This window comes from Cottoperca gobio, chromosome 17 (genome assembly GCF_900634415.1).
Source record: "Cottoperca gobio chromosome 17, fCotGob3.1, whole genome shotgun sequence".
Lineage (NCBI taxonomy): Eukaryota > Metazoa > Chordata > Actinopteri > Perciformes > Bovichtidae > Cottoperca > Cottoperca gobio.
The window spans coordinates 15126621-15152178 of record NC_041371.1 but is presented as its reverse complement, the minus strand read 5'-3'; the positions used below and the strand labels follow the sequence as shown (position 1 = coordinate 15152178).

The following is a 25558-nucleotide window of genomic DNA, read 5'->3' as shown; positions in this document are numbered from 1 at the left end:
GCAATTGCACTCGAAGGGTTAGAGAAACAGATTTGTGACCACAAGGTTACCGGTCGATCCTCGGATCTGCAGGACAAAGTGAAAAAGTAAAACAGCTGTGCTTCAACCTCTCACATTATTTCCACTAAGACGCCCTCAGGCAAGGTCCTTACCCCCAAATACTGCTGCTAAGGATGCTAAGGGACTCTATTCAGCTTTAAGCCTTCCCGGGTATATGCTGTGCATGCAGACACACCAGCCCATGTTTGGTATCTATGTGTCATCATCGATGATTTCAGTTTTGTAATTTGAAAGAAACTTGCTGAAAATGTGTCAATATGCCAGTCTTTTGATCATATGTAGCTACTGTATCTACAGGACACCCCCACTGCAAATTTGATTTGATGCATTCACACAAACCAGGAAAATATTCCGTAACTGTAGGTAAGAAACCATAATAACTCAATCTTGCTTTGTCAAACATATTTTATTGACAATATTTATTCCAGCTGTCTACTTCAGCTTCTTCTTGGGTCTGATGTGATTGGTGTGTCCGCACTTCCTCTTGCGGCAGTTGACGGCACGTGGATGCAAACGAGCATAGCACCTGAGCACGAGAGAAGCAAAATAACCATCCTGTCACTCTCACCAACAAATGTTTCAATGTCTACATCTTTTCCCTCTTTTTAATAATCACACAACTAATACGAATCCCTTTGTTCAGGCTTTCTCTCTCCACCTTTCCTCTAAGTGCACAACGGCTTATTGGTTTACGGTGTACTTGTACATCTACAATGTGATTACATGGTTAGGTCAGTGTTTGTCAAAACATTTTTCAATTATTAAGAATAATATTGGGTGGAAAATGGCAACAAAGAGTCAAAATGAGTCTTATTTGATAAGTTACATCATGAAGAACATTAACTGCATTCATTCCAAAGTTTGAGAACAACTGGGTTAGGAAGCTTTACACCTGAGGATACAGATTTTATTTTTATTTTTTTAAAGAATGTCATTACATGTAAGAGACTTTGGATTTGGCAAGTTTTTATATGAAATATATAAAAGTTTCTTATGCTGGCAGCTTTGGGCCAATCTCACCAATGTGACACTGTACTGGGTTTGTAAACATACTTGCGGCAGATCATCTTGTCACAGTTGTACTTTTGAGCCAGCTGTCTCAATGAGGGCTCGATGATGCCCCCTCTTAGACGCAGGACAAGGTGGAGGGTGGACTCTGCGGAAGGAAATGAATCGTATAATAATCATGATACATCAGTGGTTGTTCGGCCCTGTGGAAATCTAACATACCCTTCTGGATGTTATAATCTGACAAGGTGCGTCCATCCTCCAGCTGTTTTCCAGCAAAGATGAGACGCTGCTGATCAGGGGGGATACCTACAAACAGAACAGTTGTGAATTGGTGCTCGTAGAAGGCATGGAAAGAAACGTTTACACCTGCCAATCAAATGTTACCCCTGCAGTCGAAGGAGTTACCCATACATGTAAGTATATATTTGGAGTGAGTTATATACTGTTCACTACTTGTGCTCTGATGCAACAGCTCTTATATGAACTAAATATAATAATGGTATCCTTAATATTTATGATGAATGGCATGACCTTTCACAACCCTTCCTATATTTTATTATATACATATTTAAATATACAAAGTGACAGATTTCAGAAAGCTGTGGGGATTAACATTGGCGCTTTGATTAAAAGCATGGCACAGTGTATGTACAGAAATAATAACATATACGATCAGAGGTAAACTGAGAGTTTATGAAGCAATCTAAAACCCTTTTTATAAAAACATGGTGATTGTCCAACATAAAGTACTAGCTAATGTTTAATTAAAACGTGAAAAGGTATATTTAGGTTGCTTATACGGTCTTTATTAGGATGTTGCGACACTACACTGCAATCTATTTAATGCTAATATGTAGGGGCAGAGAAAAGCAAAAACAATGCTATGAATATTTTTTTATTGTTCGTGACTTGTTCATAGATCAATTTTATCAAAACAGTTTAATGATCACCAGAGCATTAAAACGAGTGATACTGGTTGGTGACAGTAAAGGAAGAAAATATGTAATTCCATCTCTCTAACTCCAGCAAGAAAAAGAGGTTTAGAAATCGGAGTAAAGTGACGGACCATGTTAATTTGAAAAAACTTATTAAATGTATTTATTTGTTGAAATCATAGAAGTACACAGGAATTTGTGCACGCAGGGAAAAAACCATATGCCACCCTAGCTGATTACACAATATATTAAATATTATAGTTTAATTAAATATTAAACAACATACATCATCACCCTGATAATGATCTGTAGGACCAATTATTATGTATTAGCACATTTTACTCCTCACACTAAAGCAGGGGTCGGGAACCTTTTTGGCTGGGAGAGCCATAAAAGCCAAATATTTTTTTTATGTATTTCCTTCAGAGCCATATATTTAATAGATTTGAATGCAACTTTATGCGTGCATTTTTTAAGAATAACACTTCTCCGAGTACTAATAGCGGTATCAGTGTTTCATTGAACACGTGCTCTTTTATTAAATAAACTAAACGCTTACGTTATTTATCTCATTTATGAGCACGTTTCAGTGTTTACTGCACGGGTGTCAAACTCAAGGCAATTATATCCGGCCCGCGAGAAAATATCATGTCTGTCATAACTGGCCCGCCGGTTTTGATAATTAAATCAATGCATGGCACAACCACGGGGAAATACATTCGAAGAAGTATCTAAATATGTGAATGGAATGAAAGTTTTTGGAAAGCAAAGGGAAACACACCACAGATCTCTGGGACGATGTGAGCTGGACTGTTTGTGCGACATAACGAAGCATCTCACTGTTAAACCTGCAGCTTCAGGGCCGTGTGATCACGGACATGTATGATGCCGAGCTGCCTGTGGGAGACTTGGATGCAGAAGGAAACTTTAGTCACTACGTGTTTCCAAACACTGACAAACATCTCCACCTCTGTGTTCCCGACAGCATTCTGCTGATCAACTGAGCGCATTTGCCGACTTTGCAGCTCAGATATTAAAATTGAACTGCTCAGCAATGCGTTTGCAGTTGACTTAAATATGTTCCATATCTTTTTGCACTTTATCCAATATGTGTATCCTGTTCAATAAATGTGGACCGTGTTTGGCCCTCGACGTAGTCCCAGTTTTTAATGTTGGCCCTCTCTGTGATTGAGTTTGACACCCCCGGTCTACTGCTTGCTTTGTGCAGTTTCTCCTCTGCTCGGTTTCACCTACGCACACACGTGTGAACACACCTTAACCTACAGCCAGACAGGGCGGAGGAAAGGAGAGGGGAGAACTAAAAACAAATCCGCTGATAAATGTTTTACTTTAAAATGACACAATATAATTATTTATTACCTGTTAATCATGTTAAATGTCAGCTCAAAATTGTCTGCGAGCCATATTGCGTTATCGAAAGAGCCATATATGGCTCGCGAGCCATAGGTACCCGACCCCTGCACTAAAGAGTACCTTCCTTGTCTTGGATTTTGGCTTTGACATTGTCGATAGTGTCACTGGGCTCCACCTCGAGGGTAATGGTTTTACCAGTCAGCGTTTTCACAAAAATCTGCATCTTTGCTCACTAGAAAGAACACATAGAAATAAGAGAAAAACACTTCAAACCTGTTCCTGCACTTTTGATTATAAATCACTTCCTCATATATATATTTTTTTCAGTTTGCAGGTGCAGATTGAAAGGTCGCATTCACTACAAACTTAACATAAAAGAAAGCAACGACTACATTTATGCACAAGTGTGTGTGAAATACTAATTATAAATAGCCCAAAATACACCACATAGATAACTACCGCAGTCATTTCATTAATATTATAGCGTATTTCCCATAATCGAACAAAAACGATCGGTTAAGTTAGAAAATCTGCACTTACGAGACCATTCACCAGCGGTAAGGCAAATCAGGAACTTGCTGATCCGAGTTCTGTGCTTAAGAAGGCAAACAAGCTCATCCAGTTCTTGTTTTATCTGGTCTGCTGACACATTGCCACAGATAGAGGAGAGTTGCTGTGTATCACAGGTACTGACATGTTGCAGCTTTATTGGCTACGTATTGACATGTCTGCAGCATTTATAAGATACACGGTCATACGCGCGAATTTAGTATTAACACTAATAAAAGGGGGAAATAAAGATGTTTTAATTTTTTTTAGAACAGTACATAATGAAAACGTAGCGTCCCTGGGTGGGCTCGAACCACCAACCTTTCGGTTAACAGCCGAACGCGCTAACCAATTGCGCCACAGAGACAGCCGTATCCCAGAATTATCCATATTCCTTTATGAATTGAGAGGCCCGAACCTACTCGCTGAACAGCTGCGGTGATTATGTTGTGTTGATCACTGGTGTTATAGCGCCCCCTTGTGGCAACTCCGATATGCGTTCACTTCACGCGAGAGCATGTCTTTTGTTCACCGCTAGGTGGCTAATCATAGGCGAAATATAAAAATATGAAGATATAATTAAAAGAGATAAACGCATACGAGTACAAGATAGCAGCCAACAAGAAGCGAGAATAAACGCTGGTAGAGGGTATGTACCGATACATTTGACCTAACGTTAAACGCTGAACTTTTAATATCTCAAAATCCTGTCGAAAAACAGCTAACGTTAGCTTAGCTTACCTGCTGCCTCATATAACGCGAAATTACGCGCTGCGATAAGGTCATAGCCTGCTCGGTATATAACGCTAGCTAGATTAATGACAGTTAACTTAAAATAGTTAACTTAACTTTGTGCAAAAGAAAAATATACTATAGCACTTTTTCCTCTGAGGAAAATATCCATGCCTACAAAGACGATCAAAGTAACCAATAATTGAGTAACATAATGTTACGACATTGGAAGGCCGACATATAAGCTAATGTTAGCTTAATTAACGGCAACACTAGCATTGGCACGAGCAAAAGTGTTCACAGATATAACTTAACATTAGCTTACTGGACAAACCACTTGAATAGCTAGCGCGAACGAATAATATATCTTAATTAGTTTTACAACACATATAAGTAGTATTAACAGGATAAAACTCACTTCTAACGAAAAGCCAGCAAATTAAAGCCCATAATCACTGCATCCCTCCGGACCAAGGACAAGTGGTTGGAGCAGGTAATGTATCACGTGTTTTCTTGGTAAAGGTGCATCCATGCCCCTCCCTCATTCACGCTTTTTAGCTATATTTATCAAACAAATAGTAGGTATCATAGACTGTACGTATATGTAGCCCACCTCTTAATGTTACCTCAATTACACCATATTTGAGTTGATGCATTACAAGTAGTATTACACATCTGTTACATTTCAGGATAGCGTCCACTCTTAGTGTCATCCCAGTGTAAGCCACCAGATGGCACTGCGGTACAGAAGGAGCTCAACGCCATGAGTCTGTGACGGAAAAGATAAGATATAACTTTATTTATCCCACAGGAAAATAACAAAAAATATTAATAACATGAGCACATCCAAAATATATACAATATATGCAGATGCATTTAAAAAAACAAAACAGGTTAGCAGTATCAATATAATATAAACCGTTTAACAGTGAGGCACAAAAAGAGTTATTATTCTAAAACAATAAATAAAATATAGCTTTTGAAATACAAAAGGTTGCATTTATAACAGATTATCTTTTTTGCTGTAAACTGTAAAAAAGTAAAAGTTAAGTAAACACTTAAAGAACCTGTCTAATGATGTACATGGACTGAACAAGATAAAAACATATAAAAACTATGTTAATGTCTTAAATCATCCCAAGAGAAATACTGGAAAGAGTAAAAGTAAGTAAAGTATGACTTTATTTTATGATTTAAAATATCTACTGCATGTTGTGTAACAAATGTATTATTTTACGCCACTAAACAACCACTACTGCCTATACTGGGTCTTACATCAGCTATCTAAGTTTACATCTCTTTTGAGTTGCTGTAGAGCACAAACTCTTTACATTTAAATTAAAATGAAAAACTGTGTTTAAAAACTAGTGCTTTGTGAACTTGTTGTATTACAAACAGTGTAAACAGCAGCGTAGGCTATGAGTAAGAAAAACATCCATCAGGCATGGACTGAACACTTTCATGACTCTGATTTTACTTCACACACAGACTACCATCCCTGTCCATAGAAAAGGGACTCATTAATGATTATTGTGCATACTGCGTGTGTATATACTATACTGTGTTACTCTCAGTGAACAATAGAACTCCTCGAACTGCCCCAGTGGCCTAATAGATAAGGCCTGCTAAGCCAGGGATTGAGGGTTTGAGTCCCATGTTGAGTGTGTAGCAGAGTGGCGCAGCGGAAGCGTGCTGGGCCCATAACCCAGAGGTCGGTAGATCGAAACTATCCTCTGCTATCAGTGTATTTTTACAAAGACTAATGATGAACCCCCCACCACTTCACTTGTATAATTCTACTCTGCATAAAAGTGAGACACGGTGGCATCAGCATACAGGAATTGTAATGAAGATAGTCAAGGATCAGATCCCTCAATATGCAAACCACGGCTGTTTTAATTCTGGCATACAAGAACTGGGACTTGTAAAAATGAATCATCAAGACTTTACTGAGCTTTACGCATCCTGTCGGCTACAGATGCCCTGTGGTTGGTCAAGTTATTTAGGACACAACTGTTGGTCAGCATAGACAGTTGGGAGTTCAGGGTGTTTTTACTTTTCTCCCAACAACAATCTCCTCCTTGATCCACATTTTCCTTTTCTCCTTTATTGTCCTCTTCCTCTTCAACCTCGCTCTCTTCATCACTGCGCTCATCTTTTTCCAGCTGGAGACAGAAGCAGATACAGGGTTTAAAATGTGTGACAAAGCTGAGAAGTCTAATCTTGGATGTTAAATTAGGAATTGACTACATGTTTTTCCATATGAAAGCCACTATGCAAGGATTACACATATTAGTCAGCGATGCCCCATGGTTGATTTAACTACTGATTCTCACTTTGCCTTTCAGGAATTTATAAACCATGCGTAAGATTAAGCCAGCCCAGAAGATGTGAAGAGCCTGCAGCACCATCAGCAGGACGTTGAAAAAGTAGTAACCGGCAAAAGGTTCAAACACCTCCATCGACAGTACCAGGGTGGTATGTATGATCCTGTAAGTAATCAAGTAATAAAAGTTGAAACGTTGAAAAAAGTGTTGCAAGTCACCCGTGCTGTATTAATAAGTCAAACATTTTATTGCAAAGAATGGAAAAAAACATCTCAAGAGTAAACCTTACTTGCTGGGGAATATCACCAGCCGAGTCACAAGGAAGGCCACAGTAAACACAACGAACAGCGTGTCACAAGTTTTCCTCCAGCCAGTGCCGTAGTTGAACATCTTGGCAGACTGCAAAAAATACAAATGATTGTATTGATCAAACAAAAACAAACCATAATTGAAGCTATATGTAAAGCCAAGTCACCACACTGAACAAAACACTAGTTAAGCGTCAGATGGAGTTAATGCCAAGAAAAATGCAAAAGAAATGCAAAGAGGAAAACGAGTCTTCAACAAGGGAAAACAAAAATGAGCATGTGTGCTTTAACTAGTCAGTAACACGAGCAGACTTACAGGATATAAATACTACTACTACTATATTACTGAAATGTGATCAGCATCATTTGTATGTCTTTATTCTTGTCTTTGCTGTTGCTTCCTATTACACTTCTTATTAAATCCAAGAATCCAGCACAACTGGGTCTTTTCTAATATTCTTTAAATCCTCATCATGTACAATACATTGTTTTGTACAGGTGGACAAAGGTCACATCGGCCTACTAAAGTGCTTTTAGCTATCATGTCTCAGTCACAGGATCTGCATGCTCAGACTAGACACTTATTTTCTAAGAACAACCTCAAGCACAGAGTGAACTTCCAACCGTGCTTTACAAAATGTAGACAGCCAGTTTGTAGGGCTGCAGAGGCAGACAAATGGCCAACATGGAGGTGAATCTACAGTGACATGCCCTGATTAATTATATTTGTAAGGCCCCATGTGCCTTTGTCTATGGCCCTAGAGCCTGAACAGTTAACGTGGGACTCTTAATGTACAAGTTGTTATTTTGAGTCCCTCCAACATTACATGAAAGCAGCATGAAGTGGGAGAGTATGTGAAATGACACGTTACCTCGAGCAGGATGTCAGAGGAGTCATGAAGCAGCATGACCAAGGTGCCGATGCGAATGTAGTTGGCACAGTAGGAGAAGCTGAGCAGGAAGATGGTGGCCAGATGGTGGATCACCTGTTCTTTAAAATCCTGGCAAAGCAAACGTATGTAGAATATCAACTCAGTGAAACAACTTTTATCAATGAACGAATGTTGAGGTCCTCACCTTCCTCTTGATGTCCACAGAGATCCGGAGGAGCAAAGAGCCATAAAACCCCAACTCTAGCATGTAGTACCAGTAATGAGCTCTCTCCATGGACTGTGGACAAACATTATTTAATATGCAATAAAAAGGGATTCAAAAACACCCGGCCATTTACTGGTGGCACAAAGATGGAGCCATAGCAGCCAACACTGCGTAGGCACACAGGCAATGAAGACTTTCACAAACCCTGATTTTACGCCTCACAAATATGGAAGATTAACGCAAAAAGGATTATAGTGACAGTGTTGCTGTCACTGACTTGTGCACAGTTGCTTCCCAGCAGCCCCTGAGGCCTAATATATAAGTCAAATCAATGCCAATCATCATGAATAGTTGATCAGCATTGAGTCCCTCTCAGGACACGAAGCAGAGTGGCGCAGCGGAAGCGTGCTGGGCCCATAACCCAGAGGTCGATGGATCGAAACCATCCTCTGCTACATTGACACTTTTACAAAGAAACAAATTATTTCTAGGTTTTGGAATGTTCATCAGTTGTTAGTTTCTTTTAAATCAATACATTTGGCAGATTAATTGATAAACATTACTTATCGCACTAAAATGAAAGTTCTAGTTTTGCAAATATATTGCTCTGGATGCAGGAAGTTGAATATCAATATATGGAAGCTAAAAAAACACAATTTTTCATAGCAAGATTTAAATGGCAGGAGGGAACTCTGGCAAAACTACTAAAAACAATAAAATTAGTAATTTAATCTAAATTAGTCATACAGATTATTCATTGTTGTCAGTAATATGAATGAGGAAAGAGATTAGTTCACCATAGTACGCTTGTTTTCCTCTTTAAAACAAATGCAATCTTCAAACTCCACACAAACGAGGCTTTTCTTACGACGTTTTTCCATTTAATATAGGTGGAAAGTAACAACAAAATGTAACAATGAAATACGACACAGTAATGATCCACAGTGAGATGTATGGTTTCACCTGAACTGGATATTGCTTCCAACATTCCCTTCGGTCCCAGAACCACGGTCTCTGTAGAGAAAAGATAAAGATAGTTTTAAAGCTATAACACGTAACACTTCATTAGCAATGTTATTGCTTCAAACCTTTTTTGAAGCTCATACTCACATCAATCAAACAGGCCAGTCCAGCCATGAAGGCTGCGAGGTAGAAAAAGAACCTCCAGCTGCAAAATAAAACCCTTGAGATCAAACATTTAGAACAATGAAACAAAAGGCTCTTTAAAAATGTAAACAAGTCTCTATTCTCTATTTGCAGAGGTAACTCTTGCAAAGGTTCTCAAGGGTTTATTTCCCAACTGTCTCTGTATTTAGCAGTGAGTGGTGACGGAAGTGTTCTTGAGGGAAGTCATCTGTAAACTGAACAATGACAGGGTTGAGGAGAGAGAGCACTTACGCAGCTTCACCAAACTTCTTGGTTTGACAGGGCCTGTCCTGGTTCCTGCGAAGTCTGAACCACGTCTCAATCTGCCTCTGGGTTTTGCAACACAGCGCCGTCAAACTAACAATTTCACTCTGAAACAACAATTGAAGGGAGACATTGATGAAATGGGGAGAATAATGTAAACAGAAGGAGGATGTGAGACACAGATGAAGGGCAAAGAGATCTAAACTTCACCATCTTCTAAATGGACACTGCCGTTAACTTACTCCCAAAGTGTCGCAGCAAAAAGTGAACAAGTTAAGCATTTTATTTATGTATCCTGATCATCTGCAGGTTTTAAACAAACAGGCCTGCTGGGATTTATTAAATTGGGTTGTGGGAGGCAATAAATCCTTTTTATATTCTTTGTAAGTATTTTCTATATACATAGAGAGAAATAAATATGAGTAATTTCCTGGAAGCATTTCCAGTGTATCCAAAAACTGAGAGAGAATAATGAGTGTATATGACTGTAAACGTGGTGTTTTCCCCCAGGATAGGTTTACCAGGATGTGTTACCATTACAACACTCATGCTCCTCTGTGCTTTTTACACAGAATATTATCCCAACAGCGAACTAACAAGAGCACGTAAATGATTTAAATGAGCATTGGAGAAATTAAAAACCCTTTACCAACTTAAAACGTGCAAAGAATTGAGCTGAACTGTTGCATGTTTTATGCGGAGGCCTTTTGAAACTAACCTGTGTCGGCTGTCTGCTCCTCTGGGTGTAAAACGCCTCTAGCTTTGGGGAATTGGCAGCAGTCACTTGTTGCCTATTCTTCACCCCCAAACATCTGCCCATGGGTGGAGCAAAAAACCTGGAGGCAACAAAAGACAACTTACCAAATGATGATGTACCGGTAACACCCACTGTGGGACAGTCAAGCCACCAGCCTGCAGTTGTTTACTCAATTTACATAGGAAGCCATTTAACAGTCAGTCTAAAGCAAATACTTCAGAATTAAGATAACTGAAGGCTGTACTGTATAATGTACAAAGTACAGGCGGGTGTTATATATATAGTGTGTGTATATATTAGCATGTATGCAAAATTAACATAACCAAGCATAATGTAATGTGTGTGAAAATAACAAATATAACATGAACAGTATATATAAACACACAATTAATATAGTATACATGAGATAACAGAATACAACAGAATGAAGTAGAATAGTATAGGAATAACAATTACATTTTAATTGGGTTTAACAAGCCTTTTGAGTCCACTGGCTCTTCACCGAATGTTACAACAGTGAATACTCTGGGGATGTAATCAACCAATCAAAACCCCTGAAGAATACCTGTGTGTGTGTGTGTGTGTGTGTGTGTGTGTGTGTGTGTGTATGTGTGTGTGTGTGTGTGTGTGTGTGTGTGTGTGTGTAAAAATGCCTATGAGGCTTGTTGTGCACTCCTAACAAGCCCACTGCACCGCCAACTATAGTATGCAACTACTTATAGCTATAGTTTCTCTTTCAAGATGACAACTGGGCATGTGTTTCATTAGATTTTGAAAATCAATTTCAATCAAATTTTGGTTTACAGCTTTAATTCAAAATAATGTTTACATTGATAATCCTCAATTTAGGAAAGAACATTTCTCTCTCTCTCTCTCTCTCTCTCTCTCTCTCTCTCTCTCTCTCTCTCTCTCTCTCTCTCTCTCTCTCTCTAGTCCCCAAAGCCCTCTATTTTCCTGATGATAACAATGCCTGCTCTGCTTTAACACCTGCTCGCTCACCCACAGGACATGCCTGAAATGCTGAATACATTTTAGAACCATGTTGAATAATACTGGCTTTTTCAAAAAAACTCAGACGATTGTGTTTCGGGTGTTATTTCAGGTCAGGCCGGATAAGTGTTTGATTTTCTTCCTGTAGAGAACAACAGTATCCCAAACACATCACCCAGATCTTTACAGAACAAAGAGAACAGGTGTGTTTTACCTCTCAAACAAGTAGCGTAGGGCAACAAAGCCCAGCGCGAGGGGCAGAGCTATGAGAAGGTCAAGGGGTCGTGGTCTGTCAGAGTCTGCCAGCTGTTCCACGTCTCTCCAGGTCACACCTGGAGGAAGCCAATAGTCCTGCTTCCATATGTCAGGCAGCAGGTCCATTCTGCCGTGGAGGGACAGGCAGAGGTGAAGAAGAATAAGTAAACATGGTGAAGATTATGTTTAAAAATTAGATTTACAACTAGTTAAGCCTCAGCCCAACCCCATGTGATTTCGGCACGGTCTCTAAATCCTTGTCTGTGTGTGTTTGTGTGTGTTTGTGTACAGTAGGTAGGTATGTTGGCACATGACAGAGAGAGAGAGAGAGAGAGAGAGAGAGAGAGAGAGAGAGAGAGAGAGAGAGAGAGAGAGAGAGAGAGAGAGAGAGAGAGATGGAGGGAGGGAGATTAAAAACCGGAACATTATGTTGGCATATCTTAAAAATCTTGAAGGTTTATGGACAACTACATATTTGTTAACATCTGATACCTGTCTCTACCTTAAATACAAAATTGCCATCAAAATATAATTTATTAGTCATAGCAAAGCTATAAACAATACATTCAGTTTAACATCCTTTAGGAATATTATTCAGTGTATTGTCAATAATGCCACACAACAACCAGACATGTAGTTCACAGAGCTGTGAAACTAAAAAAGGCCCTAAAATAATAGTACACTGTATTATAAAAATCAGAATAAGAACCATAAGAATACCACAAGCAAATACAAAAAAAACGACACACTGCAACAATATCTTTTCTATGTTGAAAACCAGCTAGAAGTAAAGTAGGTGTTTTCCTTTTCACGGTATAACACACTAAGTTGTAGTCAAACTGTTGAAAGAAATAGTCTGCAGAGCAGAAACTCACCTGGCAGCAGCTCTATAGAAATGTTGAGATCAATCCTTAGCTAAATTTGTTTCAGCTTTATTTGGCTAGAGATGCGCCTCAGTTACGCTGTATCCCTAACGACTTCACCACAGAAGAAAAAAGTCGTTCAGTCTGTAAAGTTAGGCACGACGAAGAGAAGATGCTACGAATTTCAAAATAATAGCATCGGTGAGAGACCGGTTTGTAATGATTTTAAAGCACCAAACTGAAACTGCGGTTGCAAAGAAACCAAAGCAAGTCTTCATGAAGACACAACACAAACAGAAAAGTGCAGATGCCTTAAACATCTTTAATTAGGTATATCTCCATTTTCGTAAAGGTAACTTAGGTTTACCTTTATTCTGAAGGCGTTCGGTATTCTTTGTCTGATGCAGCTTCACGAGACACGTTGCGTCTCCTGCTCACAATGAACTCAGCATGGGCAACACATGAAACACTGGGAATCAGCAGGCTACAGTTTATAGGGTCTAATAAAAACTGAAATGGTTTAGGCTAAAACTGGCGTTATAGATATGTAAACTGAATATATTGAGTTAGGGTTTACAGCATTGATTGCACACTATGTAACTCTTGAAAGGAGAAAACATAATCTTCATTCAAATGAAAAGTTGAAAGCATGATAAAATAAAACACATGTCAAGGTTAATGCGAGCTAAGGTTAGCGAACTTTAGATATTGCTGCAACTGACACTGACTTTTTGACCCCTCCTCTACTGGAGCTCTTGTTATGCTACATTTAAGCATTTAGCATTCACTTGAAATTGCTATTGCTCAATGCGGATTCTCATTTAATTTGTCCTGGAGCAACTCTTCAAAATGACAGGGGACTAGGCTTGGCCCAAACATCTGTCTGGGGAATCCTCCCCTTGCATTGCATTTTCTTTTGATAAACAAGCTCTATTAGTCTATTTTGAGGATTTTTTTTTAATGCACTCTGACATCTTATTTACATTCGTCACAGACCAGATTTGGCCCAGAGGACATAAATTGAGTATCACTGCATTGTAATATGTAATTATATTTCCTTATATTCCACCAGAAGTTGTATTAAGTATATCTTATTACGTTTCCTTATACTCCATTGTAGGTTATGTTCAAGACAGACATCTCCTGGGTTACCACTCTCAAAGAAAGCAGCTGATGACACTCATAGCAACAATCCAGGACACTTCCAGGACTTCATCATTTGAAGGTAAACATACAAGTGTGTGCATAGTCCGGGGGGGGTAGGGTTAGCCCGGGGGGGGGGGGGGGGGGGGGGGCTGAGCACACAAATGTAACTGAATAAATGTGCATTGTGTCTTCGAGGGCTTTGTGTTCGGCTGCTATAACACAAACTCTAATGACACACACTCCCTTAAAACACACAGTCACACACTTCTCCTAAACCCATGCCAACACACACACACACACCACACACTCCAGTCCTTGTGTTGTCATTGAGGGAGATAAGGAGCCTGTCTGCTGATAACATCATTATTGTTATGCTGATGAGCTATCATTTTAAGGTCAGTCAGCACAGCTGTGTTATGTGTAAAGCTTAGGTGTATTATTCAGTCGTGTTTGCGTAAAGTTTGTGATAAATGTGTTTAGAGGACTTACTGGGAGATACTGAAGCTAAGGGAAAGAGTTTGTGTATGTTTTACACCAGACTTCCGTGATTTGCATGCGTGTGGATGTGGGCTGTGGGGAGTGTAAGTGCAGGTGTGTTTCTGTGCATCTGTGGGAGTCAGACTAGCAGAAAATTATCCTGTCCAGATTCAGGAAGGTATTTGCATACTGTTTTCCACCTGCCTTGTATGTGTGTCCATGAGCTGAGACAGGTGTCTAACGTCTGCATGTAAAATGTGAGAGAGTGAGATACAATCAGCTGAGCCTGCAACAGCTGCCATTACCGCAACAGACGTTTTACTCAAAATGAAGGGAACTGTTTTATGTCTTAAAATAAATGAAAAAGTCATGTTTTTTTCTGTAATCCAGTAATATGTGTGTATCTGTGTACATTGCACATGTTTGTGTGTGTGTGAGAGGGTGATAGGAAGTGAATGCCTTTGTTGTTTTATCAAAGAATGTTAATTGTCAGGATCCACTGAAGCAAAGTCTCGTTAATTGCCGGACTAATGAGGTGGGGGTGTTACACTCACTGTGCTTCCAACCATCTGTTGGAGCCTGGTGAGCTGTAAACTGCCAAGCTGTTAGTCCAGTTAGTCTGGCTGTTTCGTCAGCTATTTGTTATTTAGTCTTAGTCCTTTGTCAAATGTCCTCGTTAGTAGTTATCATATTTAGTCTTGATTTGTTTTTTTAAGTCAAGTTTTGGACACCAGTTAATGTGCCCTGACTAATTGCTGACATGACCTTGATAACGTGCAGATCTGCTGCAGGTATAATCTTTACCTTGTTCACCCTCTAAGTTTGGCGTATTAACATGCTAACATTAGCTAATTAACAATAAACACAAAGAAGAGCTGAGGCTGATAGGAAGTTTTTATTCATAATCATATTTTGACCTGATGAAAAAAGTGACCAAAGTTACTACATTTCATACTGAGGGGGACACGAATGTATTTGTGATCATGCCTCCAACAGTTGTTACACTTTAAGTAATAAGATTAACTGCAGTAGCTAAATAAGATAATATCAGGAAAGCTCTTGAATATATGCACGGTGGAAGTGTACTCGACATGTATAGTTCATCATTATTTAGTCAGCACACTGACACGTTCATTTTGACACGTCTTTTCTCCTCATTTCACTTACACCTCTATCTCAAAAATAATTTTCTTTCAATTAAATTGTATGTATTGTAAAAAGCGTTTTCTCATGGTGTAGATTAGAAGAACGTTTGAGCGCTGATTGATCCCACAGTGATCAGTTGACTCACACGCGTAGTTCTCAAACTATCCAGAAGAGGTCATAGCTCATCAGCTAAGTTCCTGAGCGAGAGCGCCCACAAACTGAAGCAAAGGCCAGGCAGATCTACCACAGAGCTAAAGCAAAGCAAAGGGAAATATGGGGAACTCCTGCTGAAACACAAATTAAGATGCTTTCAGGAAATGCACTTTAAAACGTTCTAACTACTGATCTGAATCAGCTGCATTTTACAGTAATGATGTGGAAGGAGTAGCACTGAGTCCCAAATAATTATTACCTAAATCACGTTAAACATTCTTGATTAGTGCTTTTACTATTCTTTTGTTGGGATAACTCATGTGGGTCTTTTGAAACAATTGACCACTGATTTGCTCCTGAGTATGTTTCTCTCATCCAAACAAGCAGAGTGCTGTGATGAGGGTCTAAGTCACTCAGTTTGACTCAGATATATTTCATCTGGAGGGGGGGGGGGGGGGTCCTCAAAAATGAACTGACTGTGTGTCTGAGCCGCCAATTGTGTGTGTGTGTGTGTGTGTGTGTGTGTGTGTGTGTGTGTGTGTGTGTGTGTGTGTGTGTGTGTGTGTGTGTGTGTGTACTGCAGTTCTCTAAAGTCACGAAACTTTCTAATAATTAAGACAAGACAAAAGCATTTTATTTCATTAAAAAACTAAATGCCACTTTAAAGAAACATTAGGAAAATATCTAATTTTTCCAGCAAAAGTGTCAACATCCAGGAAGGTGGACCATGTACAATAGTTTCAACAAATCAGTAAAATATCAATACTAAACTTTATTTATAAAGAGAAGACTTTACAGTATAATAAGGGAAGAAACAATATTACAAAACATGTGGCAAAAGGAGCAGTATCATTAGTATGAAATAGATATTAGCTTTTCTCATATTCCTACAGGCACTGTTGAACAGATTTGGCTGGTGGACGGGGCCTAAAGGCAAAAAAGGATTACGGGTAGGAAATTGGTGTACATGCATTTCATAATCATAACTTTATGTGACACATATTGAGTCAGCGCTGCGACCCTCCACACTGAGCCTCATAAGCCTCTTAAAGGGACGCGACATGAAATAGCAAAACCCCAAATAAAATATGTTGTATGAACTGTTATGTATTATAAACATCCGCTTTTATAGTGGGATAAGATTGAAATTGAGCACACAGTGATTTTCAAAGAACAAAGAGTGATACAAATAGCAGCTAAAGCTCAATTTCGGGAGGTTATTTCTTCGAATTACAGAAGCTTTTGTTAGTTAGAAATAATTTTACCTGAGGATCATGACAGATGTGGTATCCAGCATGGTTCACATAAAAAAATAAATAAAAAGAGGCTTCCAGCTGCAAAGGAAATATGACATCTTCTTAATTGTTTGTTTCGCTGCACTTCCAAAAAGGCTCAAAACTGTCACGTTTACATTTTGACAGTAAATCAACATGTAAAGCTGACAGTCTTGCTATAAATCTGCTCTAACAGTGCGTATTAGTTTTGTCTAAATGACTTCTATGTCTGCCCTAAACTAATTGTATTTCTCTTTTATTCAATCAGGATCTCTTGCAGCAGCAGCAGCTCTGTTCTATGTTTATAATTCAGTCCTGTGATTTGTAAAAACATTATAGAATTACAAAATGACATGATAACAGGAGTCATAATGTAATGATGCGATGCTAATCCCTGTCTTCCTGCAGGGTACGTCGGTGTACAAGCTGCAGTTTAACATAATACACACCATGATACTCCAATGATACATGAATTACTGTGAATTAAAATGAATGCAGGACATTTGGTGTGTCTGCTCCTTTTCTCTCTGAATGTAATACTTGTACAGATACTGTTCAAGGGTTTTTATGCTGTATTTCTTACAGCTTGCATTACATTATCCAACCAAACCACAAACATACTGCAGTTTCTTTCATTTTCAGGAGCTGACACTTTTGGAAGCTTTTAACAGGGCACCGTTCAAACATCACCCATCAAAGGTCCCTCACAAGAACCTGTACAGGTCTGCTTATTCATCCCTCTCCTGATGTCCCGATCACTTCCGTCTTCACACCAGTGCATAGTCAAACTGTCCTCTGTCCAGCCCCTCCTTATGGTCCGTCCACGATGATGCCGGCATGCTGCTGTAGGGGTCTAATAAGATACGGACGCAGCGAACGAGGAGAAAGAGCAGCAGCAGCACGAGGAGGCCAACGAAACACAGGGCCGTTCCCTGCTCGGGGTGCCCCGGCATGGGCTGCAGCACCGTCGGGCCCCTGGGGAACCCGGGTGGAGAAGGAGAGGAGAGCTCATAGTTCACAACCCAGTAGTTTGTGTCGCTCATCTTGGAAGTGAGGGAATGCTTTGAAGGTTGAAATTGTTTAATGTATACGTTTTATTTCGCAGTCAGAAGCTATGAGGGACAGCATGGCTCTGCAGGGTCATCTTCGTTAGTGAGTGTGATTTCTAAACACAGAGGGAGATCACATTGTGAAATCTGACAGAGGTCAACCACAGTGCTTCCCACAAGCCAGAGGGCAAAGAAATTGCTCCAGCAGAAATAACGGGACAAATCAGTAGTGCAAATGATTAAGCCCTCTGATGAGCCGAGCAGCAAGCTGAGGCATGCTCACTCAGGTTTAATTAGATTTAACTGGCCCGCTCTCTTTCTCCCACAGAGGCTCACTTGCTCCCAAAAGAAGCTAACAATACAAAAGCTGAGGTCCCTACTTCAACTTCAAATCATCTGCAGAGTCCTCAGTTTATTTGTCAATATTTTAAGTGTTGTCCAATAGCTGCCCTATAGGGGCATTTATTGTGATTACAACGTGACGCATAAATCTCAATCGAGTGGCTGAAGATGTTCCATAGATCAATCAAAGTGTTCGCAGGCCGTCAAAGATCCACGTTGTGGTGCTTCAGAGAATGTTTTCATGATGAATCACTTGAATGGTTTGGCCGTGTTGCAAAGATCTTTTTTTATGTCTTGAGTCACCAGGAACGTCTTCCTTTGGGGATTCATTCATCAAGATACCTGAGGGGGAAAAACAAAGAAAAGACGCATCGTGAGTGAGTGAGTGAGTTTCCAGCATGCAGAGGTGCTGAATGGAACGAAAAAGTCTGATTGATTCAGGAGTTCAGAGCTTTGCCGGGGCCTTGAAACATGTGAAGGATTATAGTTTGTTACTGTTTCAGGGGGCCGATACCTAGAAGTACCCCTGCAAGCACACAGTCTCACTTTAAAACTGTTATTACATTCCCTGTCCGACCTTCTAATCTTTCTTGAGAGAAAGATAACTGAGACAAGGCTGAAGCTCTACCCCTCTCCTGAACTCAGGTGCAGCTTAGTACAAGATAAATAAATTGATGACGGATGAAATAATGTGGAGGAAACCCTCAGAGAGTTTCTGCACTCTTGTCGGCTCTTTAATGGGCCTCGGAGTAGAGAGACATTTCCTGCTGTCCCCAGTCAGCAGATTCTATTCCAGGAGGCTTCGTCTCCCTCTTTACCTCCTCGCAAAGACACGTTGATAGCTTCCCTGCTCTCCGGATGATGGGTCTTAAGGGCCAAGCAAAGCTTTAATAGGAGACTTGAAGAAGTAATGAAAGAAACTGCCTGCATCAGTATCAATCATCAAATGGTTACATCAGGCCGGACAGTTCACATCACTGTACAGAAAGAAGCTAAATGAACAAGACTCAAAAGTCAATGGAGAGCCATGTAAGTTTGCACAGGACACCACATTAGTCAGTCAGTAAGTGCAAAGCACTCAGAACAAGGCTGCTAATGAATACTGGGAATAGAAGTTGAAGAAAGTGATGTTGTTTAATTACTTGCATAACATTGCTTTTCCTGCACGGAGGATTTTATAGTTTAAGTTTTTATCATCTGCCAGAAAACATGAAAGAAAATAACACAAGACTGGATTTTTACATTCTTATCTGCCCAGTCAAAATATACTTATATAGAGAGTTACGCAACACAAGAAACATTTTTTGCTACTCACTGCAACTCTGCTTGACAGTTCACTTTATGCTACATTGGCAGAATATATAGTAGGAGAGGGTTACATTATTCAGCTCCATCCTACACTTTTTTATCCCATGACCCAGCTTATTCACAAGTCAGGAAGTCGAGCAAACACTGTTTTTATATCACAAACTTGCCAAGTTATTCTTATTCACAAGCAAGCTCAGCAGATATGTGGATCCATTTAAGATGGGGTTTCAAAAGGTCTCTGCAGGTTACCCAAGGTCATCAAGATATAAAAACCCCATAGGGGATGGAAACCCCGTCACATCAAGGAGAAAAACAAACATAGCTTTAAGGAATATAAAAGAAAGACCAACATCAATTTCATGGCTCATCGATCCTCATTGAGAGACCTGCTTTGGTTTCTAAGCAGCAGATAAATCTCACTGTGGTGCCCGACCACATCTGATTTAAAAATTACTTTTAGCTATTCTGGACTCCGGATCGGAGGACAAATGTGGACAAATGTCACAGAATCACTGTTTCACATTTAAAAACATCAATAAAATAAAGTTAATTTACTAAAGCCTCACAAAGCAATGCCAATGACTTCTGAGGACAGAGCACATGCAGGGACATATGGCCGTCCCTCATGGCTGTAATACCTGTAATACCTCCCATATATACCTGTGGATTATGACGGCAGCTTTGAAAATGTCAAGGACTTCTCCCAATAAAAAATGATGTTGAGTAGAATAGAGGACTGCCCTGCTAAACAAAGTCAAATATTTATGAAGCAATGAGCTATCTGTCTTCTGATTATATGACATCTGCACAATAGCTTTGTGCAACACAACACTGTTGTTTCTAATCCCCGCTGGTAATATCTTTGGTTATATCACCCAAAGGCTTTCTGTAGCTTCATGTTTATTCTTCTGGTGAAAAGCATTTCTTGATCACATGAATTAGTTTAAAGATTTAAAGACTATTGTCTAACTGCTGTTAAAACAAAGTGAAAGAAGCAGATTGTTCATTTATTCTTTCTAAAACCAACTGAAACTTAAAACTACTCCAATGTATTTCAAATATCATAAGATGAACATCATGCAGTGGGTGAATCTGCCTTTATATTGTGTAGCTTTGCTCATTAACTCTGATACCATGAGTACAGTTTAACATCTTGGCACCTCATCAATCAATATTATAAAAATAAAGCACAATGACGTGGAGAAAAGTTCTGACATTAATAATGCATGTGTTATCGCAATGCTGTATTTATCTCATTGTAGCACCCCTGTCTAAATAAGGGATGGATTCAAATATTTTCCTTTCTTTTGAAACATTGCATTTTCATGCTTCAATTTAATGTGACATGTAGTTACACAACAGCACAAAGTTGTAGCCTAACTCCACGTGTGACAATAACATCTCCACTCAGACTACATACAGAAATTCACACGATGACAAACTAAAGGACAATCCGATTAGAGAACTTACTTTCTGGCTGTTGTTGCAGGTGAGGACATGTAATGACAAACACGAAGTTGTGATGATGATCCTGCAGCAGCAGCAGCAGCAGCAGCAGCTCTTCAGCACCGCAGACAGCTCCGGGCTCGCTCAGCCTGCGCGCGGGAGCTTCAAGTCTGAACTCTGTCACATCCTGCAGCACCTCCTCTGCTTTGTCAGGAGCTTTAAGTCTGCTCAGTTTGAGAGATCCGCCCCACCTCCCTGCCCACTTATGACTGTGCCTGCATGGACTGCACACATAATCTGTTCGTTTGGATGAGTAAAGCGCCGGGAGCCATGTGTGGCTTTTGCTTTATGTAAGAGAAGTGCATAGGGCAGGGACACTGATGGTCCAGGGCAGCATGCAGCCATCATGAGTTATACCACTGTTTACTCCAAAATAATTACTGAAATGTTCCTAGAGCGATCCTATACGAATTAAAACAACGTTTGTTACGTCGAAATGTGACAGGTGCGAAGAAAAATACAAAAAGTTACAAATTGTAAGGCTTCGACTATTTATAATTTTGGGTTGTATATATAAAAATGACTGGATTTGAATATAACCTAATTCCCGTGACTCACAAGAACTATACAATGGAGTTCTTGCAATAGATATATTACAAGACGAATGGGATGAGACCCTAACTGTAATCACATTATGGAGGGCTGTAGTACTGAGGACACTGACGTCCTCTGTATTTGTTCTGAGAATTTGAACGTTTTTGCAACCTTGGGTGCGTTTTAATACAATTACAAATGAACACATTTCAGGCTAATTCCAGAAGACCTATTTCTAGCCTGCCCCCCAGGATTCAGTTATTCTCACCATTATTCCTTGAATCGAGGAGAGGGCTTCAAACTAAACAGAATAAAAGGGTAACTCGTCCGTCATTTCTTTCTAACAATGTAATCTGGTTTGTTTTGGGGCAGTTGTGGATTTTATGAGGAATTCCCTCAGAGAGAAAAAAACTTGGTGAAATACTTCTTCATTATTGTCGGTTGTATAAGACTATTTAGTTGTGTTTAACGTCAGACTGCTTTGCAGGTTTTGCTGAACTGCAAGAAATGTACTGGATTAAGACGTGGAACAAAACAAGTGGAGCAACCTGACTGCACCTGTGGCTCAGCTCCTGACACCGACTGTGAGAAGTAATTAATTGACACAATTAAAACTGTACAAACACTGGGACAGATTGCAGTCTGTACACATCCACATCTCCCCTGCCTGAGGCCGCATGACATCTCCCTGTAGGTTTAATTAATAGTCCGTGCATTGTCACACTGTCCTCAAGGGGCTGGTAATCAAATCACACCGAGCAGTGCTCCAGCAGGCCGCCCACTGGGGTCATAATTGATTAGAGTCTCCAGCCTGCACGGTTATGAAATTCAACATTTCCATCACTGTCCTTGTTGTTACAGATGGTACACTGGGAGGTCAAGCTGTGGTTCAGGGAGCAGACGCAGGTTACTGCTACAGGATGCCTGGACACCAAAGTCTATACCTAAACATGTTTGGTACGACTCATTGGGGAAAGTACACAGTTTGGGAGTAAGTGATGCCTGATACCTTCCAAATTATTACCAGATATCTCTCCACAAACCGAACTTTACTTTCTTCATGCTGTCAACGATGGTCATTTATCTCTTGTGATAACTGCACCAAGTTCAGTCTCCTTTGTTTGAGGAATTGTTTTGGAATTAGTGCCGCCATGAAATAAGATGAAATAAATTGAGACTGAATTCAGGGGGAGGAGGGAGCCTGGCTCTGTCCAAAGATTAAAAACATCAGCCTTACAGCACCTTCAAATCTCACAGACGTTATATCTTATGACATGTAGATCATGGCCAGGTGCAGTGTTCCTGGAGTCTTTATTTATATTTATCAGTACTGTACATACAACCCTGACATATTTCACAATATATTCCACAAGCACCATTGTGTTACTGACATCAATCACATATTATTGCCCTTTATTGATAAGTTGCCCGAAACGAAACATTTGCAATGATTTTTATAACATTTAAATGCTGTATGTAATATATGCTTACGTAATGGCCTGATGTTGCTGAATACACTACACTTAAAGCATTTTTATTATATTGATTAGAGCACATCTTGGTGTATACATGGTACAGCAGGGACATGCTGTAATAAAGAAGTAGATAAAGGAGAGCACTGCTGCCTCAAAGGCTGTTGTGTTGGTGCATCCAACCCCACTCATTCAGGGACATTAAGAGCGCTCATTGCTCAGGGCGCAAAACATGGACTTTTTCCAGAAGAATACTCTCTTTATATCCTGCGATTTAAGTGGTTTTACTGTTAACTTGTGCTGAACATAAAAATAAATAGAATGTAATGTGAAATTGTGCAGCAGAAACTTGAAATATGACATTAACAGGCAAGGATTAACTTTCATTTATCTTACATTACAGAAGAATCAACACTCAGTGGCTTCAGTCGCAGTCAAGAGAAGCAAGTAGACTTTGAAGGACCAAAGGAGGTCAGTTATTATAAGGAAGTCCCTAGTCGTTCATCACAACAGACAGCTGTGGGATGGGGTCCTCCTATATATCAGCTCGATGTGTGAATCTACAGGCATGCGTTATTTAAAGCCCGATCTATCATTCCTATAATACCAAATCCATAGGTTTATCAACCAGCGTCAATGACCAAATCTATGGACATCAATCAAAGCATGTCAGTTTTGAAATGAGAAAATAAAGGACACACAACGTGCAGTTTAATTTTCCCCTTGTGAGCACAGACACACACAAAACATACAAAGCTGCTGACTCCAAGAAAGCTTGAACAAAGCGAATCGTAATACAGCAATATTTATTCTGCAGGCAGAAAGAATAGAGAAAACTCATAAATATATTTTTTTCTTTGGACAACTTAAAACTTGCAGGATGGATGAAATGTATACATCTTAGTGGCATTTACACTATACGGTATGGAGACCTTCTCACAATCAGGGGTAAATGTGGCAATAACTGGTTTTCAAAGAAAAAAATTATATATATCAATTAAATATATATATATAAATAAACATATATATAAAAAATATACAAATAATTATATGTTATCACTATATATATATATATATATATATATATATATATATATATATTAATTTTTTTGTAACCCAATATAATCCAATAGGAGAACAAAGTGATTTGTTGAGCCTCAGTTATTACATTTCAATGATTTATTCCCTCTGGCTTTGCAATTAATGGCATTAAATGAGAAGCAGTATTTTGTGTGACATTTCACATTTTGGCTGATAGTCGATAACTAGATAAGTGGAAAGCTTATGACGTGGACAGAATTTGGCCTCGGGTTTCAGTAGATTTCATGCAAGATTTGCTGAAGATCAAACTCAACAAAGATGCTCCATGAATTTGAGGGCTAGAAAACATTCAGATGAATTGTGTGGGGACCAATCATACCTTATTTATGCAGCACCTGACTAATACCTGTTGAGATATTTCGCTGTGGACCAGTTGTCAGCAGGTAAAACCTCCTCCATCCACACTCGTACTGAATGAGTGATTTCTGATTAAGCACTGCCACAGGTTTTTCCCTAAGTCTACTCCTTCAGTTTATCAGGCACATTTATTAATGATTCCTCCCTATTATTGTTCATTGAAAGTATTGCCCTTATTGCTGGGTTTTATTTTTCACCCCCAGGAGTGAAAGTCATCAGCACACACCAGGATGAATAATCGAGCATCGTGTGACTCAGTCATGAATTCCAGTTAGTAACGGATCATCTCCCAGCTTATGCTTTGCCCATGAATGACATATACAAACAAAACATGCTCAAATGCTCAACGACTCTTCACGATGATGGACGCTCCTTAGAGATGAATGAAAACAAGTCAAGGGCAGAGTTACAGTACAATCAAAATGTGTTCCATCTTTAGTGACGTGTGATTAGTGGCCCACACAGTATAAATGTCAGTTAACACAACAGTACAGCAATGTGCTTATTCATTCAAGTTTTCATCTTCAGCACTTACCCCATGAAAAACAACATACATGAAAGTAAACAAGTATTTTAGTAAGACAACCGGCTGTAAAATGTACAACATGAGATGGCAAATGATCCTCAAACAAAAAGGCTGCTACGATGACATTTGAATGTGGTCCCGACCAAACTTACAAAGAAGCAGTACTCGACATTTAATATATTCACAAGGAGTTGAGAGCTGATATTAATATGTAGATACAAGACAGTTGTTCTTATTGAGGGCGTACAGAATATACAGTGACTGGGAGCTCAAAGCACTGCAACTGGAGAAAACATGCTGCCTTTCAAACACAAACACAGGAACATGTTTTCTTGTGGTTTCTCGGGCGCTCTGAGCTACAGTGCACGTGACAGCATGAACCCTGTCTAGACATATGCTACATTATATGGTTCAAACTTCATCTTACTTGTTGTACCATTAAGGTTTTGACAAGTTGTTGATGTGAATGCCAGCAGAAACTACTACAGCTGATTGTTT

General features: G+C 39.5%; 3 protein-coding genes and 2 non-coding genes across 7 annotated transcripts; 1 reads left to right on the top strand and 4 right to left on the bottom strand.

Moving 5' to 3' along the window:
- Positions 1-492: 492 nt before the first annotated feature.
- LOC115022757 (ubiquitin-60S ribosomal protein L40-like) lies at positions 493-5145 on the bottom strand. 3 transcript variants are annotated; one of them, XM_029453843.1, is made up of 6 exons: positions 5080-5145; positions 3921-4019; positions 3501-3612; positions 1291-1377; positions 1114-1216; positions 493-586 (listed from the first exon to the last, which is right to left on the bottom strand). In XM_029453843.1, exons 3-6 carry the CDS (start codon positions 3601-3603, stop codon positions 493-495), a joined length of 387 nt encoding a protein of 128 aa, XP_029309703.1. In that variant the 5' UTR covers positions 3604-3612; positions 3921-4019; positions 5080-5145. The 3 variants fall into 3 exon arrangements, with proteins under 3 accessions (XP_029309703.1, XP_029309702.1, XP_029309704.1); XM_029453842.1 differs by having other exon boundaries at positions 3921-4022; positions 5080-5120; XM_029453844.1 differs by having other exon boundaries at positions 3921-3970; positions 5080-5118.
- trnan-guu (transfer RNA asparagine (anticodon GUU)) lies at positions 4223-4296 on the bottom strand. The gene has a single exon. It is a non-coding gene; the product is annotated as a tRNA-Asn (tRNA).
- Positions 5146-5505: 360 nt separating the features above from the next.
- Positions 5506-12804, bottom strand: LOC115022640 (ceramide synthase 2-like). The gene is made up of 11 exons (XM_029453693.1): positions 12682-12804; positions 11766-11933; positions 10523-10640; positions 9793-9911; positions 9505-9562; positions 9358-9408; positions 8374-8466; positions 8169-8297; positions 7278-7387; positions 6998-7151; positions 5506-6826 (listed from the first exon to the last, which is right to left on the bottom strand). Exons 2-11 carry the CDS (start codon positions 11930-11932, stop codon positions 6608-6610), a joined length of 1218 nt encoding a protein of 405 aa, XP_029309553.1. The 5' UTR covers position 11933; positions 12682-12804; the 3' UTR covers positions 5506-6607.
- On the top strand, positions 8778-8849 carry trnam-cau (transfer RNA methionine (anticodon CAU)). The gene has a single exon. It is a non-coding gene; the product is annotated as a tRNA-Met (tRNA).
- Positions 12805-17632: 4828 nt separating the features above from the next.
- Positions 17633-17908, bottom strand: ctxn1 (cortexin 1). The gene has a single exon (XM_029454043.1). It carries the CDS (start codon positions 17906-17908, stop codon positions 17633-17635), a length of 276 nt encoding a protein of 91 aa, XP_029309903.1.
- Positions 17909-25558: the final 7650 nt, after the last annotated feature.